Here is a 21,434-nt window from a genome sequence, read left to right as displayed (position 1 = left end):
GCTAGGGGACACCTGGGTGGTTCATCAGTTAAGTGTCTGACTCTTGATTTCAGCTCAGATTGTGATCTCAGAATCCTAAGATGGAGCCTTGCTTTGGTCACGGTGTTCAGCGGGGAGTCTCTGGAAATTCTCTGTCTCTCTCTCCCCCCTCCCTCTCGCCTTCCCCCAACTTGTGTTCTCTTTCTCTCTCTCTCCCTCTCTCTCAAATAAGTAAATAACTCTAAAAAAATAAAAAAGAACCAAATGAGCTAACTGCTTGAAGTGTTTATTTCAACACATAGTAAGCATTCACTAAATGGTAGCTATGATAGTGACGATCAGATTTCTAATTTTGACCCTTACCCTTTCTCATAAACTCCAGGCTGCCACTGGTCATTTTCTTTCTTTTTTTTTTTTTTTTAAGGGAAGCAGGCTCCCTGCTGAGCAGAGAGCCCGATGCGGGTCTCAATCCCAGGACCCTGAGATCATGACCTGAGCCGAAGGCAGCGGCTTAACCCACTGAGCCACCCAGGCGCCCCACCGGTCATTTTCAACTGTATCCATTCAGTTCATTTCATTCACAGATATTTATCCGGGCACCATACTAGGCAATGGTAACAACAGTTAACATAATAAACATGGTCTCCGCTCTCAAAGAGTAAAAAGAAAATAGGCAAATAAGTGTGTGTTTATACATTTGATAGCTGCTATTTTCACAGGCAACTTAAGTTTAACATCAAAATTAACATTATTTGGGGTGCCTGGGTGGCTCAGTGGGTTAAAGTCTCTGCCTTCAGTTCAGGTCATGATCCCAGGTCCTGGGATCAAGCCCCACAATGGGCTCTCCACTTAGCAGGGAGCCTGCTTCCTCTTCTATCTCTCCTTGCCTGCCTCTCTGTCTACTTGTGATCTCTGTCAAATAAAGAAATAAAATCTTTAAAAATATTAACATTCTCTTCCCTCCAAACCAGATGTTCAGACACCACCATCTACCCAATTAACCAGTTGAAAAATCAGAAATCATTTCAGCTCTTGGAACTTCATTGAGATGTCTTATCTCCCATTCCACGACTACCCCTATTTGATACTTACTACCAAGATCAGGCACCAAAACCCAAGAATAATATCTTGGGAATAGGAGCAATGAGAAAAGAGTTGGGATATTCCAAGTCGCCTTATAGAAATAAATTTCTGAGACCTGAAATTAGTCTCAAACTATTAACACATTTAAAGAACGTGTTAGTGGAAGTCCAGGCAACCCTCATCATTAATCACCCTGCAGGTTTTCCAGTCGCCAGCCTCACCTCTCCCCATTCCACCCATCAGACAGCTGTCAGAATTATCTTCCTAGGAAGCAAATCTAAAAACATCATTCTTCCCATTCAAAATCTTTTAACGACTATTGTATAAACACTGAAGTTCTTAGCATTAAAATCTCTTGGATCTGGCCCTTCCCGCATTCTCCAACCCCATCTTTTACTTTGTCCTTTTTGAACTCTGCATTCAGGCTATGTCAAACCATTTGCCCTTTTCCAGTGCATGTTGTATATAGTTCCTCCTTCTGTGAAAGCTGTCCCTTGCCCTACAGGCTATCTTAGTGATGCCTGCTTATCTTGCAAGACTGAGTTCAGTGTCATCAACTCTAAGGAATCATTCCTGAATGTCTGAGTAGATCTAACCTCTTTCCTTTATGTCATCATATCTTTGATCATAGCATCTTTAACAGTTAATTGTACTGTGTTTATGACTTCAAGGTCCATGAGGATGGGCACCTATTTTTATTCATATCTGTCACATCAATGTTAGGTACTAAAGAGAGCATTCAATAAAAATGTTTTGAATAAAGTGATCTAAAACAAATATCCAGATTCTTAGTTCTACTTTTGACTTCCTGTCCTTTTCTGATACGTCCCCCAAAGTCCCCTCACTGGCACATTTTTGTCATGCGCTGTGCCTCAGCCTTCCTTTCTGATTTGCTCTTTTCCCTTTCATCTTTTTCTTTAAAAATTCTTGGCTAATTTATTAGGAAACTCCAATAACTTCTCTTGGTTGATTCTCCCTCCTGTTTCTTTCTTATCCAAAACTGAAAGATCCATTTAGTTTCTGGTTACATCCATTTTTCTTCAACTATAATACCCTAGTTATAATTCTTTGAACCTTAAGAGGGAATGTGACTTCTACACACATTCCCATATATGGGGAACATTTGCCAAACATTAAGTCTGTATCCTACCATATAGTTATAATTTCACCTTATTTTAATTTGAAGTTTTTGGAAGATTCAGAACATATTCTGACCTGGAACAGCAAACTGTGTGCTAAGGGATACCATCAAGGTGGGTATCCTAGGGATCTCAAGCATAGACAGTCAGGGATCCTGGTTTGGAACTGCAATTTAAGGAGAACATGGTTATTCAGTGTTTATTACTAGAATGTCTGAAAAATCAACAGGTACCTATAGAGCTAGTCCCCTAGCCCAGGATGCCTGGATTGACCACTCCTTTGTTTTGCCACTCAGCCCTGTGACCTCTAGCAGGTTACTGCGGCTCTGTGTGCCTACATTCCAGTAAAATTGAGATCATGCTAGAAATAGAAAGCACCTCAGTGAGAATTAATACAGTACTTTGGACAATGCACCAATATAGTAAGTGAAATGTAATGCTTAGCTATTTTTATCTGGTCACTTTATCAGAATCTACAAAACATCTCATCAAAACATTATGCAGTCCTATTTTTGCTCAATGTTCTGTAACACATTTTACAAATTTTCACTTTTGTGCCCCACTTCCTAATGACAAACTGTAGTAACAACAAAATCCGACCTCTCCACACCAGCTATTTTCTGCTCCCTATACCATCCCAGTTCAGAATTAACCCAGAAAATAAAGAATGAAAAGAAGCAGCCTCGTTTGTCTGTTGTTACAAACTGAGTAACACGCAGCCTAATTCAGTTTAACTAGATCCAGATGCTGTCTCGGGCAGCGAGGTAGGAAGGAAGGGGAAGGCGATGCGGCAACAGGGTACGGCCTGGCCAGAGGAAGCCACACCCGACACCAGCTCTGTTGGGCACTGGCGACTGCGATCCTAACTCTGAGCTAGAGGCCAGGGCCCTGGGCCGGGGGCAGCGCCGGAAGTGCGGGGGCGGGGAAAGGAGGCAAAATCGGGATCCCCCGGCGGGCGGCCTATCAGAAGCCACGGTCCCAGCGGGGTGGGCGGAAGAGAAGAGATGTAGTTCCGGACGCTGCCGCGCCGCCATCTGTCACCTTAGCTCCGGCACCAGCAGCTCGTCGCCCCAGTCCCGCCGCCTGTCTCCTCGGCGGAGGCTGCTTCCCGGTCCTGCCACCTGTCTGCCCTGTTTTCGTCGCTGTCTTCTTTTCCAACATGGATCTGGTCGGAGTGGCATCGCCTGAGCCCGGGCCCGCAGCGCCTTGGGGACCCAGCAAGGTGAGTGGCGGTCGGATCTGACGCACCTGTCTTGGTCACCCAGGTTGGTCCTCCGGGAAAGCCCGGAGAAGGTGGCAGGCGCCGAGGCGTCTTCGCAGGCGACTTGGGGAAGTTCTGAGCGGGACTTTGGCGACCTCGGAAGGTGGGGACAGGTGGCGGGGTTGCCGGGGTGGGATGGGAAAGGTGGGGAGGGCGGCCGGAGCTGCCAGTGGCCACTCTTGGCGGTTTGGGCTCTCTGCGCCTTATTTCTGAACTTCCGTAGCAGATATTTGGGCAGGGCTGGCTTAGAGACGCTGACGTTTGAGGGAAATCAAGCACGATCTTGTTTTTCACGGGCCAAGTGAGTCAGCCGAATGGAGCCCGACGGGAAGGTCGTTTTGGCAGCTGTTTCCTTAAGTTGACAAATGCAGTTATCCGAATGAGGCAGTTTCTTGTTTTTGAAACAGTAAAAGGTAAGTCCAGGCGCACTTCCCTTCCCCAGGCTAATACTCGGGTGTACACTACCTATTGTAAAAAACGGTTATGAATTCTCATTATCTGCTTGGCTTTAACGTTTAATCTTTTCCCTATAATGGCCAACTGTTAGGTTTATTTCACATTTGGTTTCTGGTTTTCAGACTGCTCCTTTGCATGATACTTTCATTAGAAGGATGAGCTGTGGCTGTAGTGAGGGTTTGCTTGAAAGCAAGAGTGCTTCAAGTGGGATGTTGTGTTCCTCAAATTAAAGTTGGAAAGAATCCAACTTTTATGGCTTTCTAATTGTTTTTCACATGCTGTCACGGAACATTTGTTCCGTTTAAAGGATCACTCATTTTATTAGATCTTTAAGCTAGGCCTTAACAGAGAAGAGAGAAATATTTGACTATTAAAAAGGAATTTATGAAAGTTTAATTAAAGTCAATTTTATGAAAGTTCTCATACAACTGTAGGGAGAATTTAAGATAATCCGTTGGCAAATATGGTTATGTCTCCATGTTATTTTGTGTTATTTCTTCTGTTAAGCCTTGTTTACAAGGCCAAGATCGATATACATAAAAAGACAAAGTCAGTAGCCAGATATTAATAAATGTATGCTTTACATGTTAAATTCCTCCAGTTAAGCACCCCAAAGGCTGGTAAAAATGTCAAATGAGACAAACATTGGTCAGGATACCTAATGTCAGAACAAATTTCACTTACAAAGCTAATTCAGTAATAAAATGCTTGTTATTAGTCATATTTTTATTTAAGTATGCATCATCAGAAATAGAAAATTACATTTTCATCATTCAACAACAACAACAACAAAAATACTGGGGTTTATTGATGTTTTACTGGGAAGACAGCATTTTCACAGTCCAAACAATTAGATGCTACAAGTATCTTTTAATACTTTCCTCCTCTAACTTCTTGGAAGACCTAAGTGTTTATCAGAGGCTTCATGGATGAGGTGATTTGAAGAAGACCTTGAAAAATGGAAAGAATGTTAAAGTCAAGCGATTCTTAAAACTTTTTGGTCAGGACTATTTTACATTCTAAAAAAAGTCATTGAGGACCCCAAATTGTTTATATTGGTTACATCTATTGATATTTGTCATATCAGAAATTAAAACTGAGCTATTGAAACATTTTTAAGTGATTTGAAAGTCATTATGTGTTAATATAAATAACATTTTTAAAATTTTTTTTATTTAAATTTATTTATTTGTTAGAGAGCGAGCAAGCACAGGCAGACAGAGTGGCAGGCAGAGGCAGAGGGAGAAGCAGGCTCCCCGCCGAGCTAGGAGCCCGATGTGGGACTCGATCCCAGGACGCTGGGATCATGACCTGAGCCGAAGGCAGCCGCTTTACCAACTGAGCCACCCAGGCGTCCCAATATAAATAACATTTTTATGTGTTAAATGCCACCCCATTTTCCAAAATAAAAAAAATTAGTGGTGCAGTTTTGCATTTTTGCAACTCTCTTTAATGTCTGATTTCTTTTAAGATTTACTTTTTTTGAGAGAGACAAGAGAGAGAGCACACACGAGCACGTATGAGCCGGGGGAAGGAGAGAGTGGGAGGAAGAAACAAGCTTGGGGATCCATCCCAGGACCCCAGGATCATGACCTGAACCAAAGGCAAACACTTAACTCACTGAGCCACCCAGACGCCCCTAATGTCTGATTTAATAGAAGACCTTTTTCAGCCTGTTGTGGTATGTTTTATTTGAAGTATATGAAGAGAATCCATCCTCATAGGTGCATAGATTATAGCAGATATAATCAAAGATGGCTAATAAAAGCATGGTAGATGTACTGAGAACAAACTGAACTTATCTCTGAGAATGCACATTTATACCCTAAACCTACTACCTTAGAAAATTTTGGAAAACGCGAGAATATTCAAATACACATTCCACAAGCCATCAGAGTGCTGTTATCAGATCTGTTGTAGACTGGAAGACTCCACTCTACACTCTTGAGAGAGTAAGACTGGAAAAGACAGAGAATGTCTTAGTACAAAATAATTTTGATCTCACAGACACCCTGAAAGGGTTTTGGGGACCCCTCCCAGAGTCATGGAGTACCAGTTATAAAATGCCAAACTGCTATTATGGACAAAGAATTTTAGTGGATATTCCAAGAATGGAGGATTGGCAAACTGGGACAGAAGTGAGGAAATGTGTAGCTCTGTTGGCAAGAGAACTGTAAAAAAACGAATTCATGTTACTCCTCAAAACTGTCAAAGTCATCACAAAAAAAGCCTGAGAAACACAGCCAGAAGGGGCCTAAAGTGGCATGATGACTATAAGTTATATGGTATGCTGGATACATATGATCCAGAAGTAGGGAAAGGACATTGCAGAAAAACTAAGGAAATCTGAATAAAGTATGGACTTCAGTTAATAAGAATAATGTATAAATACTGATTCATTAATTATGGCAAATGTACAATACCAACTCAGGGGAAACTGGGTATGAGATATTTGGGAACTCTGCTACCTTTGCAATTTTTTTTATAATTTTAAAACCAACATTAAAAATTAAAAAAAAAAAAGATTAGTATTGTATAGACCCAGATGATGTTTTCCAGAGACCCTTGTCTTGAGAAGTGAAATTACTCACTTAAATATTCTACCCAAATTATATCTTTTAGTTGCATGGGAGAAAAGAGACCTTCCTGTGGCTTATGATTCTCTTGACTTGCTTCAAGTTGAGGACTGAATTTTTATTATTTTGTGCCTCCTTCATTTTACTGTTTTTTATTTACTTGATTCTTCCCCACAGTTGTTTGCACAATGAGTAGCTAGAGGTGCATCTTTAGGAAATACAAGGAAAGGGAGATGATATCCCTCTAATCTGTAGCCAGCCTGGTATTGAAGAACGTGGTAGTAGTAAAGAACTCCAAGGAGCAGAGTTCAGTGGTGGATTTTCCAGAGGAGAGGAAAACAAGTCCGGTCTCAGAAGTCTTCAGCAAACAGGAAAGAAACAGTCAGGGAGCTGGCTATGGGCTTGATAGACTTCATTTAAAGCAGAATAACTAACTGGGAAGGATTGTGTTGGGTTTCCCATCAGATCTTGATGATGTGGGGAGTTTATGCTGATGAAGGGAATAGTGGGGAATGACACTGGATAGTGAAGATTATGGAGGGCTTTTTTCCCTATCTCCTTAAATTTATTATTACTGTTTTAACATTTAACAATGAGTGTTTTTGGTTTATTGAGAAGTTACATGATGATGACAGAGGATTCCTCTATATATATCCTCTGGTGCCCATTCATAGGAGGAGCTCCCAATAAACTTTCTAAGGCCCCCTTGAGATGGTGAACCCCTCATGCCCATGGAGGATTGCCCCCTGTCTGGCAGCTGTCTCTCATGCAGCCCAAAAATTTTTATGGAGGGCCTTTGACTGCTATTTTGAGGAATTTATATTTGACTTAGAAGTTTGGAAGTTGGCAGCCTTTGTTACCTTATTTACCTTTACCCATGCAAGTTGCCCTGGTGTGAGTCGGCCCAGCTAAGCTGGTCAGCAGAGGTACAAGGTACAGCTCTGGAGTACAAGGCTCCGAGGAGCAAGATCAGTAGGAGCAGCTGATTAGGATGTCTTGGAGCTCTCTGGTGGTCTCTGTGTTTCCCTTTCTGGCTCAGTCTGTCTTGGATGTAGGCCAGTCTCTGCCTCAAAAGAACAGTCACTGCTTGTCAATTTTGCCTCTTCTGAGAAGTTGTCAGCTAATACTTTATTTAACATCTTAGTAAAATTGACTGCTGGCAAACAACTAGAAGCAGCATAAGTGGTTGGCCAAAGGGGCCGATTTCAAGATGGAGAAAGGGGTGTTAGAATAGTAGGGGTGTAGAAAGGCTTCAGACCTCTGCAGCCAGGGGACAGCCTGGCAGTTCCGCCAACTATTTCCGGTGTTTCTTTTTAGCACATGTTATTCCGCGCCTCTTTATGTCTGAAGCTCTATACTGGGCTCTGAGAATGAGAAGACCTCGCCCTTCAAGGGGCTCATGTTGTATTGTAGCTGGTACATTAACTCTAATAGAGTCACTGGTCCCGCATGTAAATATATTTGCACAGTGGTATGGGAGCACAAAGGCAAGGATCTGATTTCGTCTGATGAAATTGAGAGAGCCTTGGGGAATTGGTAGTGCTTAATTGGAGGAAATAGAGGAGGAAGAAAATCCACTGAGAGAAAAGCATGTGTGAAGGCATGGAGGGGTGAAAGCATGCCACAATTAGCATATAATTTTTGTTATTAGAGCATAGGGTATATAAGGGCTGAGACTAGAAAGATAAAGTAGGGCAAATTGTGAGAGGCATTCATGGTTGAGGAATTTGGATTTCATACTGCAGGCAGTGTAAAGGTTTGCTTCCTATGTTCCAGGACAAGATGATCAGGGAAGAAGTATGGCAAAATGCTGAGGGCAGTCCCTTAAGTTCTACTGCCTTGGTTCAAATCTAGGCACTACCATCTACAGTGTTATCTTGAGTTAAAAAACCTCTCTGTGTCTCAGTTTCTAAGTCTATAAAATGAGGATGATATTGTACCAGTGCAGTGGTTACGGGTCTCAAATAATCTATGTAGATTATCTATATTGGGCAAATGATTCAAATACAGTGATCCAGTGTTGTCTGTTACTCTGTTGTCAGCAGAGTTGACAGATCTGAGTTAGAGAATACAGCCATTTGCCTTTTGGAACCTGGACTTTGAAACTGATCAGACCAGACATTTCTAGGCAAGGGGTTAGCATTATGTATTCTACCTAGAGGATTCAGAGGGAAGTCAGCAGAAGTTATTGGCCAAGGGATAGCTGTATTCTCCAGATTACAGAGAACTTCAGGCTTCTAGACCTCAAAATCCTCACCAGGAGAGTACTCAGTTGCACTTGAAGATCTGAGTGAGTGAAAGTCACACCAGACCTTGAGAAAGCCTGCCTTGTTTTCTTCACATCTGGGTTTCTGTGAGGCTTGAATAATGGTGCAGTAGGCTAGTATAGGTATGTACTGGGGGCTGGGTCCATTTCATTAATCTCAGGATGAGACTATTCACTTAGGCATAAATATAGTTATCATTTATCACCCTTCAGAGCTTCATCCTAACAACCTGAACCAAGTAAATTCCTGAGCCTCAGTGCTATGGAACCTGAGCAAGGGTGGTAGGCCAGCTAGAGGATCTAAACTTGACTTAAAAGTTTTGTGGCTTAAGAAAAAAAATTTTTTTGTGGCTAAAACAGATACCATCATATGCTATATTCTAGATTCTAAATTAGACCCTCAGCAGTAGTTAAGGAATGAGTCTGAATTTTATCCTAAAGGCAGTGGGAAACACTGAAACAAGAGCTGTAAGTAAGGAAACCGAATGAATCAAATCTGCATTATAGAAAAGCTCTTGTGCTATGGTGTGGAAAATGGAAATAAGCAGAACTAGAAACAGAAAGATTAGTTAGGACTCTCTTATTAAAGTAGTCCAGTGATAGGAGGGTGATACCTTGGGATAGAATCTCAGGAGGGAGATACAGAAAGCTGGGTCAGTTCAAGAGAGATTGAGACATATTATTCAATATTAGTGGTCTTAATCACTGAACTATCAAGTGTAGTCATTTGCTGCTGCTAAGTAAAGTTTGCCTTCTCAAAAATTAGGAATTGTGAAATTTACGGTTTGAGATAATGTTGTCATTGAGGAAGGCCAACTGGCCGATCATCCAAGAAGCGTCTCACAGAATATTGCTTTGTTGTAGTGGTATTGTTTCAAGACTGTTTCTCAGCTTCTAAAGTTCAGAAATGCAGTTTTTATTGTCATTGTTATTTTTGCTTTAACATATCCCAGATGCCTTGAGAGTGGCTGACATATACTTTACACATGTAGAAGACTTACTCCTTAAATTAGAATGAGGTGTAACTTCTAAGTGCATTTTGAATTGTGCTAGTTGGTATAATCTGTTCCTAAAAGAGAATCTATAGGGGCATCTGTCGGTAGAGCATGCAACTCTTGGTCTCAGGGTGTGAGTTCCAGCCCCACGTTGGGTAGAAAGATTACTTAAAAATAAAGCATTTGAAAAAAGAAAAAGAGAGAATCTACATGGGAAGCCAGATTAAAAGGAGATTATTTTGTGAGCATGGCATCAGAACAAGGGTGTTGTGTGAACTCATCAGGCAGTGGAGTGATGCTGTATATGCAGGAGCCTAATGCTCCTCCTCAACTAAAAGACACACCTATCAAACAGGTTATCAAACAGGTTAGAAAATGCTTTTGACAAATTTAGTGATTTAGTTTACGTTTATCTTTGATTAGATGTGAGCTGGGAGATGTTTTTTACTTTTTTTTTTAAGAGAATTATTTTATTTATTAGAGAGAGCACAAGAGCACCTGTGTGAGCTGGGGCATGGGGTTGGGCAGAGGGAGGGGGAGAGGGAGAGAAATCTCAAGCAGACTCCCCTGCTGAGCATGATGTGGGGCTCAGTCCCATGACCCCGAGATCACAACTCGAGCCGAAATCCAGAGTCAGATGCTTAACTGACTGAGCTGCCCAGGTGCCCCAGTATTTTTACTTTTCGGATAATTTCTCTAAGTTGATAATTATTTATTTGGGGTTGATTTTTTAATTCTCAAAAGATAGCCTATTTTCAAGTTTGGAAGGTACTTTAATTTCATGATTATGAATTAACCTCTCCCTTTTCTTTAAATAGTGTCCCTGGGCTACCCCTCAGAACACAATATCTTGTTCCTTGGCTGATGTGATGAGTGAACAGCTGGCTAAAGAACTGCAGCTAGAAGAAGAAGCTGCCGCTTTTCCTGAAGTTGCGTAAGTAAAATTCATGAAGAATCTAGCAGCTTTTTATGAAAGTTTTAGGATTTGATTAGTGATTGTCCTGGCCGATGATTAAGAAACACATTTTGAAAAACAATGCAGTAGAAAGAGTGCTATACTGGGAGCTCACTGACATTTGAGTTTTGGTCCTGATTCTGTGATTAGTTGTCAGTACTGTCTTGGGCAGACCACTCTGTTCCTCTGGGTTTTAGTCACTACAACAGTTGCACCACATATCTCCAAATTAGCAAATAGTGAAGTAGGATACAGTTTTGAGCAAATGTTTATATTTTATCTTTTCATCCGTGTTATCTTTCCAGACCATACAACAAATGAGGTTGAGTCTTAGTTTAGATTAGAGACCCTTTAGCTTTCTCTTGCAGCTCTCTTAATCCTAGTTGGTGCTCTCCCAGGTGCCTGATGTTGGTCAGAGAGCAGCTGGACAGAAGATAAATGATGTGATCAGGTTTTTCCCGTTGCTTCTTCAGCATAACTTGTAACAGTGAAAAGGCACTCCTCTGTCATGATAGGTAGCATCTGTTCATACAAGCACATTATTTTGGTTCATGTTGCCTTATTTTGAATAGTGTCACTGAAGGACCATTTATTACTGGAGAAAACGTTGACACTTCCAGTGACCTAATGCTGGCTCAGATGCTACAGATGGAATTTGACAGAGAATATGATGCACAGCTTAGGCGTGAAGAAAAAAAATTCAATGGCGATAGCAAAGGTACTATGACCTTATTATGACACCTCCACTGGGCGGCAGGAAATGCTTGTAACATGCTCCTAAATAAATCTTCACCTATCTTTGCCTTTTAAGTTTCCATTTCCTTTGAAAATTACCGCAAAGTGCATCCTTACGAAGATAGTGATAGCTCTGAGGATGAGGTTGACTGGCAAGACACTCGTGATGATCCCTACATACCAGGTATCAGTGCTTTTATATTCTGGAGTTTGGGGTAGGACAGGGAGAGAGGAAGACTAAGTTTTCCAATGGATCCTTGTATTTTATATTTATCTTTGAATCTCACTTGGTAATTTACTGTTAGATTCAGATATCTTTTCAGACAATATTGAATGCAGCAGTTTAGTCTTTGCTACTTTTACATTAACTTGTCTTGTCTTAATTACTTTTAGCAAAACCAATTCCTACTCCCAAAAAGGGTTTTATTGGAAAAGGAAAAGACATCACCACCAAACATGATGAAGTAGTATGTGGGAGAAAGAATACAGCCAGAATGGAAAATGTAAGTTATAGGATGTATTATCTCCGAATCAAGAGTTTTATTGATAAATAAGTTAAAAACATGGGATTCTAAATACAATATCTTACCAACTCTACTTCTGTTAAAAAAATTTTTTTAATTAATTAACTAATTAAAAAAAAATAAATACAGGGGCGCCCGGGTGGCTCAGTGGGTTAAAGCCTCTGCCTTTGGCTTAGGTCACGATCCCAGGGTCCTGGGATCGAGCCCCACATCGGGCTCTCTGCTCAGCAAGGAGCCTGTTTCCCTGGCTCTCTCTCTGCCTGCCTCTCTGCCTACTTTTGATCTCTGTCTGTCAAATAAATAAATAAAATATTAATAAATAAATAAATAAATACAATATCTTAAATTTCTAAAAATACCCTTCATAAGGATAGATCTAAAGTTCTTATAGATGATAATATAACAATACCATGAAGACTCAGCCACTAATGAGAATGTACCTCAGAATAAAATTCTACAACAATATTAAGATTTTATTTGGTTTGATTGGTTTGATTTGCATGGATTCTAAAAATTAAATTGTTCTTATGAAAGGTAGAGTATTTATTTTTCAGCATATTACTTTCTTGGGTAGCACCCCTACCCAAGAAACAGACCAGTGGTGACTAGGGGATAGGAATGGGAGAGAGAAATACTTTCTACTATATACCTTTTTATATTTGTTGAATTTTTTAATTCAACAAATTCAAATCTTGCACCTTACCTACCCCTGCAAAATCAGAAATAAAATGTAATTTAAAAAAGATTTTTTAAAGAAAAATTAGCATTCTTCTCCTTTATAAAGCTTGTGGTTAATAGAAAACATTTAGACTTCAGAACACAAATACTTGTTCAGTAAACTTATTTATTTATTTATGATTTTTTTTTTAAGTGCTTTATTTTTTAAAGCAGTCTCTACACTCATTGTGGGGCTTGAACTCGTGACCCCAAGATCAAGAGTCATGTGCTCCACTAACTGAGCCAGCCAGGCACCCTGTAAACTTATTATTAAATTCTAGAAATAGTCCAGATCTGACTCTAGAGCAACCCTCTCCAGTAGAACTTTGTGTGATAATAGAAATGTTCTATATCCATGTTAACTAATAATAACCGTGTTTGGCAATTGAGCCCTTGAAATTTGAATGATGCAATCAAGGAGCTGAATTTTTAATTTAACTTTAATTTATTTAACTTGAAATATCTACATGTTGCTAGTGTCTACCATATTGGACAGTCAACTCCAGAACATAATTGTCATGGTGTGGGCATAGCTTGTTACATTATCCCACTCCTCAAAAATAATTATAAAATTGTATTTCTTTGGTAAGATTTGGGGTAGTCTTCAAAATATAATGTGTCCTTCATCTAATGTAAGAGCAAGGTGCAGAGCATATGCTGAAATACCTTAGTTTTTAGATGTGATTCAGTATTTTCTGTGCTTTTCTTAAATAGCCTCGCTCTCCTGTTTGTTTTTTTAGTGAATTATTTTATTTTTTTCTCTGTAATACCTATGGGTTCTGCTTTTTGTGGCCTAATCGTTGACTGAGTAAAAAACCTGTTCCAAGTTAAGACTGATCTGGTTTTTGTTATTACCATCCTCATTTTAAAGTATTCAGATGCTAATTTTTTTTCTTCTTTTTGGCAGTTTGCACCTGAGTTTCAGGTAGGAGATGGGATTGGAATGGATTTAAAACTATCAAACCACGTCTTCAATGCTTTAAAACAACATGCCTACTCAGAAGAACGTCGAAGTGCCCGCCTCCATGAGAAAAAGGAGCATTCTACTGCAGTAAGTATTCTTACATTTTTTTCTTTGATGGAAAGTTCATATTAGAAAACTTCATATTTGGGCAGAAAACAAAACTTGATGTCAAAACTGACATTTTAGTGGTCATAATTAATATGAATATTTTAAGATTTTAAAAAATAATTTCTTGTTACATTACGACATTTACAATAACTTAATTTCTAATGTCGTACGTTAGTGAAGATAGTATCTAATATCTTGAGAATAAAGTAATTTTTTAAACTTTAGGAAAAAAAATTTAATAGTAACTACAGTAGCAGAGCTATTTAAAATTTGAAGATAAAATAAGATTTTGACTCAGAGCCTGATTTTTTTTTTTTTTTTTTTTTAAAGATTTTATTTATTTATTTGGCAGAGAGAAATCACAAGTAGGCAGAGAGGCAGGCAGAGAGAGAGGAGGAAGCAGGCTCCCTGCTGAGCAGAGAGTCCAATGCGGGACTCAATCCCAGGACCCTGGGATCATGACCTGAGCCGAAGGCAGAGGTTTAACCCACTGAGCCACCCAGGCGCCCCTCAGAGCCTGATTTTTAATAGTTCTTTTAGATATTCACTTCATAGGCATTGGAGTTAGTTATAGAAATGAAATCTATTTTGACAGCGCTCTTTTAAGAGCCTGTTATATATACATCTAGGTAAATTAAATGTAAAGGTAAAAAGTATATATTTTGAATATACTAGATACTAGAAATGGTTCAAAAAATTTTTTGTTATTACCAGTCATTTTCATTGATAGTGCTTTATCTTTTGCAGGAAAAAGCAGTTGATCCTAAGACACGTTTACTTATGTATAAAATGGTCAACTCTGGAATGTTGGAGACAATCACTGGCTGTATTAGTACAGGAAAGGAATCTGTTGTCTTTCATGCATATGGCGGGAGGTAAATGAGCAAAATGCAATACCATTTTGTCAATAATATCTTAACCCCTTCTCCCCATATAAATAGATTTATGCAGAATCAGTGCTACCTGGCAAGCAGAGTAATTTAAAAAGTGTTGGAGAAAGTCTAGACAATATAAGGACATATGAAGAAAAATAATCATCCTAATCTCACCATCCAGAGATAACGATTAATCAATTTGTGTAGACTCCTTCAGTCTTTTTTCTATGCATATATTATTTTCTAAATTATTGTAATCCTGTATCATACAGGCTGCTGGGACAGAGCAAAATTTGCAGTTGGGTTTGTCTCAAAACCCATGGTCTTTACGCTGTGGGGTCCTTTAGCACGAGGTTGAGGGGGATATGCTTAGTCAGTTACTGATTCTTGTCCTTGTAATTGATCCTTTAAAAAGTACCAACTAAGTAATGCGTGCATCATTTATGGAGCATCTTGTAAAGATCTTATGCTATTTAGATCTTATCTGCTTCTCTTGTGTTACAAGGGCTTAGATGAGTAAAGAATGGCATGAGGAAGGGAGACATTTTTTAAAGAGGAGCCTGTTTAGAGAGTATGCTTAAGCCAGGAATGTGAAATCATCTGGTCATTTGCCATTGAGGTCAACCAGCAAGGCTTACTACCTCAGAGATTCCTTTACCTCAATAATGTTTACAGACAAAAATGTTAAAGTAGATTCCAGAATTATTCTAGCTCTTTTTAGGTTCAGAAGGTATTTACTGTATACTTAAGGGGATTCAGACAATTATTGGTTAAGTTCTTGGCTTTGGTTTTCTTTTTTTTTTTTTTTTTTTGCCTTTGATTTTCTTAATTATTTAGTCTCCCTTTCTAAAGCTTTTTTTTTTTTTTTTAAGATTTTATTTATTTATTTGAGGGAGAGAATGAGAGAAAGCAAACATGAGAGGGGGAAGGTCAGAGGGAGAAGCAGACCCCCTGCCAAGCAGGCCCTGATGCAGGACTCGATCCTGGGACTCCAGGATCATGACCCGAGCTGAAGGCAGTCACTCAAGCAACCGAGCCACCCAGGCACCGTAGTCTCCCTTTCTAGATGAGACATACATGTGTAAACATATATCGAATTATACTGTTAAGTTTCGAAATGAAAAGGATAAAAATGAATGTTAGGATAAAATAGGTCAACATTTTTCAAGTTATGTCATCTGGAGCAATTTACTAAACCTTTTTAAAAAAACTGACCCTTATTACCTCATAGGATTTTGTGGTGATAAATGAGATCATATTTGATAATGACTGGTATATGGAAATTTTAATAAGTATTTATTTTTTCCCTTTAAGCTTTAACCTTTTTCCCTTTAACCTTTAAACTCTTCCCAAATTTCTTTTAAGGGTTCCCTAAGACCAGGCAAATATAACTCAGTGGCACAAATTAAAATGAGAGATTACTCATGGTAGAAATTAAAACTCTACAGAGGGGATTAAAATGGAAAGTAGCCTTTTTATCAGCTCTCATCTCACAGATCTTTTCTTCAAAGATAACCACTGTTAACAGTTTTTAGTTTAGTCTCCCGGGAATTTTTATGCACATTTCCCTAAATTTGTTTATACAAAAGAGATGATGTTCTCTGTTCAGCATCTTGGTTTTTCAGTTAATAGATCTTTCCAAGCTTATAGCATCCCATTTTTATAGTAGCATATTCTATTATGTTAATGGGCTTATGGCATAGCCAGGAGGAGAACATTATAGCGATAACTGTTATGGTTGATAAAAGATAATTACATAGTAGAGTATGCAGCTAAGAATATCCTTGTACATCTGCTTTGGTGTGCTTTTGCAAATATATCCTTAAGCTGAATTCTAGCTTTGAAATTACTGGGGCACAGACTGTATGTACTCTTTTTACTTTTTGTTAAATAGTAGAAGGCCTCAATGAATGGAGAGTACCAGCTGGCTGTTGTAGCAAGCAGCATATCTTGTTTTCTTTTATTTATTAAAAATTTGAAAAAAATTTCTTATATGTCACACCAAAGCTCAAAATCTTTAATTTGTGTTTATCTTTTAATTATAATGGTAGGGCAAATGCAATTTCCCTAGGAGCTAGTCAGATCTCCGGGTTGTTGTGCATTCTATAAATGTCAGTAGATACTGACAGATTGCCCTGTGAGATCTAATTTATGCAGCAGTGTGAACCTGTTTCCCTCATCCTCATTAATACTTATTAGTATTATCAAACTTAATTTTTTTTTGTCAGTGTAAAAGATGAAAAATACCATTTTGATATTTTGGTGTGTATTTATTTGTGATTAAGGTGGTACATTTTTTCCAAGTGCTTTATTGGCCATTTGTATTCCTTTGTCTTGTCAACTGCCTTATTTATCCTTTGTCTATTTCCTGTTATGTTTAATGTTACTTTGATATAGTGAATGATCTCTCTTTCTTTCTGGTGGAATTGGTATTGTAATCCATACTTGGACATTTGTAATTTAGCAAAACTAGAGAGCACTCGGTTTTCTACAAGTTTTTTTAAAGTAAATACTTTTAAAACTTTGCTAGTTTTCTATGCTATATAACAGATTACCACAGACTTAGCAGCTTAAAACAACACTCATTTATTATCTCACAGTTTCTGTTGATTGGGAGTTCTAGCAGGCACGGCTTAGCTTGGCTCTCTGCTCCAGGTCACATGGCTATAGTCTGGGTGCCGTCTGGGTTGCATTCCTTATGGAACTATCTCTACTTTCTTGTTGGCTGTCAGGTGGGGCCTGCTCTCAACTTCTAGAGGTCCCTGCAGGTGTTGGTCATGCTGTCCTTTCACACAACAGGTCACTTCTTCAAAACTGGCAGGAGACTCTCTCCCTCCAGTCTGCTAAGACTGAGTCTTAGACATTGGAATATAGTCCTGGGAATGACTATACCATCACCTTTGCCATACACTGTAAGCTACTCGAGGGAGTGTCTGTTCTACCCACACTTGAGGGGAGGGAACTATGCAGAGTGTGTATACCAGGGACTGGGATCTTGGGGGCCATCTTGGGACTCTGCCCACCTTAACACTGTCTGGTTTCTATCACTTTCAGGCTGGCCAAGTAATCAACAATTATTGGAATAGTAACTTGTGCTTTATCCCTGAGCTCATAGAATGTACTTCCTCCCCACCCAGCCACCTTCCAAGACAGTAATAAATAAGCAAAAAACATCAGATATGTGTTATGGTAGTTAAAATACCGTGATGTCATAGCAGCTGGTTCACTGCTTTTTATTAGTAGGACAGGAAAACTTCTCTGAGAAAGTGACGTTTAAACTAAGATTTGAATGACACATCTAGGGTACAGTGTAAAGATCAGGTGGAAGAACATTCTAGACTAGAGAACAGCTAGTGCTAATGCCTTAAGACAGGCACAAACTTGGTATCTCTGAGAGCCTATAAGAAAGGCAGTACACTGAGAGCACAGTTGTGAAAGGGAGAGAGGAGGCTGGAGAATAAGCAGAGCTTAGATCGGTTAGGACTTTGTAAGCCAGGGGAAGAAGCCTGCTCTTTTAACTGTGGTGGGAACCAAAGCTGTGATTTGATTTTTGTTTTGAAGGATTATTCAGACTGCTATGTGAAAAATGAGTTATAGATAAGAGGGATAAGAGAACAAGCAGTAAGGGTGTGTTAAAAAGTTATTGTAGTAGTTTAAATAAGAGAGAACAGTGGCTTGGACTAAGGAGGTGTGTGAAAGTGAAGAATAGGAAAGGCCATAGGGATGCAATTTGAAGGTAAGATCAACAGTGTGTGCTATTGGATTGGATGAGTGTGAGAAGTTACATTTTGGCTAGAGCAGCTGGGTGGTGCCATTTACTGAGATGAGAGTGTGAAGAAAGGCAAGTTTAGGGTGCAATTACTGAGACTTTTGTTTTGGACATGTTAACTTTGAGATGCCTGTTAGACATCCAAGTGATGTCATGTTAGGGATCAGGTAAATGGGCCTGAAGTTCTGGAGAGTTGGGACCGAGGGTAGAAATGTAGGCGTTATCTGTAAATAGATGATATAATTTTTGAAGATTTATTTATTTATTTATTTATTTGAGAGAGAGCAGAGTGAGAGCGAGAGAGCACGGGTTGAGAGGGTGGAGCAGCAGAGGGAGAGGGAGAAGCAGGCTCCCCACTTTAGCCGGGAGCCCAAAGCGGGGCTCGAACCCGGAACCCTGGGATCATGAGCTGAGCTGAAGGCAGACGCTTAACTGACTGAGTCACCTAGGCACCCCTGTATACAAATGATATTTAAAGCCATGGGACTATGGGGCACCTGGGTAGCTCAGTTGGTTGAGTGTGCCTTCAGCTCAACTCATGATCCCAAGTCCTAGGATCAAGCCCCGCTTTGGGTTCCTTGCTCACCAGGGATCCTGCTTCTCCCTCTTCCCACCTTCTCATGCTCTTTCTTGCTATCTTTCCCTCTTAAATAAATTCTTTTAAAAAAGTAAATAAGTAAAACCATAGGGTGAAATGAAATTTCCCAGCTAGAGAAGATGGAGTAGGTTGGAATACTCCAACCTTCTGAGATGAACTGGCAGAAAGGGAAAATACGGTACAGAAGGAAGGGGTTGGGAGTTTGAGTCATATTGTGTCTTCTGGAAATAGAGTTCTTTTCTTTGCCAGACTAACATCCTTTCACATATTTAAAGGTAAATACTTGTTCACACTCTCACCACCATGTTTCAGGCCTTTTCAGTGGCTCACTATTGAGGGAGCATTACATTAGCATCCTAAGTTCGCCCCACACCTCTGAGCTCTTCTGCCCCCCTTCTATCCTGATACTATCATTGACTTGATCCTCGTGCTAGGTGTCAAGCCCATGGTGATTCCTACCACCTTTAGGAATGCATCGAGGCTTCTCTTCACGTATCTGCCTCCGTCCTGTCCCTCAGCTCTGATTTCTTTCATTTCCCCTTTCCAGCTAAGTCTTAACTATAGTGTTTGTTATTCCTCAGATGTATCCTGTTGTTTCCAACTCTGCTTTTGTTAATACTGTGCCTGTACTTGTTCATGGCCTACCCATTGTTCTGGTTCTGGTTCAGTTGCCACCTACATCATGAAGCCTTGTCTGGCCTTCCCAATCCAAAGGGACTTGTCCTATTCATGTACTTTTATTCTCTCCTGTCCCTCCTTGCGTAAAGGGCAAGGACCCCTTTACTCACCTTTTTATCTGTTAGAAGTGAAAGAGACTTTTTTTTTTTAAAGAAAACTCTTTTTTTTTTAATAAAGATTTTATTTATTTATTTGACAGAGAGAGATCACAAGTAGGCAGAGAGGCAGGCAGAGAGAGAGGAGGAAGCAGGTTTCCTGCTGAGCAGAGAGCCCGATGTGGGGCTTGATCCCAGGACCCTGGGATCATGACCTGAGCCGAAGGCAGAGGCTTTAACCCACTGAGCCACCCAGGCGCTCCGAAAGAGACATTTTAAAAAGCTGTTCTGTTTTTTGCTTTTATTGAATTTTGCCCATAAACCATCCCAGGTAGATGGTAGCCTATTTTAAAGTATGTGTGTCTTCATTGTTCCTCAGATTTGATTTGATTGATAGTCATTAAGTGAAGATTATATTATGGATTATTGAAAACTGGTTGACAATTTATTTGAAAGTATTTTATTTAACAAACCAAATCCTAAGGTTTTATTAGGACCCAAAATTTAAAAGCTTAAAAAGCCACCAAAGCTTGACATTCTTATAGAAGATAGATCTACTTTCGTATCATAGAATTTTTATTTTGAAATTGTTTTACTTACAAGCTGCAACTTATACTGACTTAATTTTCTTTCTTCCACTTAGCATGGAGGATGAAAAGGAAGATAGTAAAGTTATACCTACAGAATGTGCCATCAAGGTATTTAAAACAACACTTAATGAGTTTAAGAATCGTGACAAATATATTAAAGATGATTTCAGGTTTAAAGATCGCTTCAGTAAACTAAATCCACGTAAGATCATCCGCATGTGGGCAGAAAAAGAAATGCACAATCTCACAAGGTAAAGAAAATCATTGTGCTAGAAGTTATCTAGGGTTAAAAAAAAAAAGAAGAAGAAGTAGTTATCTACTTTTTGTATCTGGCCTACTAGCCAGGCAGAAAAATCCATGCTTTCTTTTAAATTCATTTGTGGAAATTATGGAAGGCTCGAAATTCTAGTTTAATGAGGCTTTCTATAAGAAAATATTTCCTGGGTATAACCTGAATTTATACCTTTAGGGTGAATAAGTCATTTTCTTTTTTCTTCCCTCGGTAAAGTTTGAGAGTAGCAAAGTCATTTTCTGCCGGAGACATTTTGTCATATGTCTACATGCTGTCATTGTTCATCTTCCTGTTAGGCTTATTGTAAATTATGATTTGCTTTTTTTGTTTTAGAAAATGTTTATTACATCTCATGTTGTTAATTTGGTGGGGCAGTCTGACCAAATAGCATTTTGCTCTAATTCATTAGACTTGGTTCTCAATTCTCTAAGCAGAATTTATCAAGGAATTTATCAACCAAGTAATTTAGTATTAATCTTTCTCAGTAAACCTTCTATATCTTAATCTATTAAATGCTTAATTTTTGTTTGTTCTAAAGATGTTTGCTTTCAAATGTAATTATCCGTATTTATTAGTTGCAAAGTTCTTCTAATTAGTAGGACTTGTAAATAGAATAGTTTTCTAAGAGGTCTTGCTGCCCTTCAATCTCTTTTCTGTGCTTTTGAGATCTCATCCCTGCCTTTCTTAAAATTCTTCAACAGCTTCTATAGTCTTTAGTGTGAAGTTTAAAGGCCTTCTCTGATGTGGAGCCCACCTGTCTCTAACCTCAACCCACATTG

General features: G+C 39.3%; 1 protein-coding gene across 3 annotated transcripts in view; it reads left to right on the top strand.

Annotated features, from left to right (window-relative positions):
- The first annotated feature begins 3,196 nt into the window (after window positions 1-3,196).
- Window positions 3,197-21,434, top strand: part of RIOK3 (RIO kinase 3) — a 31,392-nt gene continuing 13,154 nt past the window's right edge. For 2 of the 3 annotated variants that reach the window (XM_080820869.1, XM_080820868.1), the window contains exons 1-8: window positions 3,197-3,423; window positions 10,574-10,689; window positions 11,283-11,428; window positions 11,522-11,629; window positions 11,839-11,948; window positions 13,594-13,737; window positions 14,506-14,633; window positions 20,417-20,614. In XM_080820869.1, the coding sequence (XP_080676995.1) occupies window positions 3,361-3,423; window positions 10,574-10,689; window positions 11,283-11,428; window positions 11,522-11,629; window positions 11,839-11,948; window positions 13,594-13,737; window positions 14,506-14,633; window positions 20,417-20,614 (1,013 nt within the window). In that variant the 5' untranslated portion in view covers window positions 3,197-3,360. Of the gene's footprint in view, window positions 3,424-3,765; window positions 3,876-10,573; window positions 10,690-11,282; window positions 11,429-11,521; window positions 11,630-11,838; window positions 11,949-13,593; window positions 13,738-14,505; window positions 14,634-20,416; window positions 20,615-21,434 lie in introns of those variants that run through there. The other variant, XM_080820870.1, reaches the window with a different exon arrangement.

This window comes from Martes martes (assembly GCF_963455335.1).
Source record: "Martes martes genome assembly, chromosome: 13".
In the NCBI taxonomy this organism is placed as follows: Eukaryota; Metazoa; Chordata; class Mammalia; order Carnivora; family Mustelidae; genus Martes; species Martes martes.
This window is presented reverse-complemented; position numbering and strand designations above follow the sequence as displayed.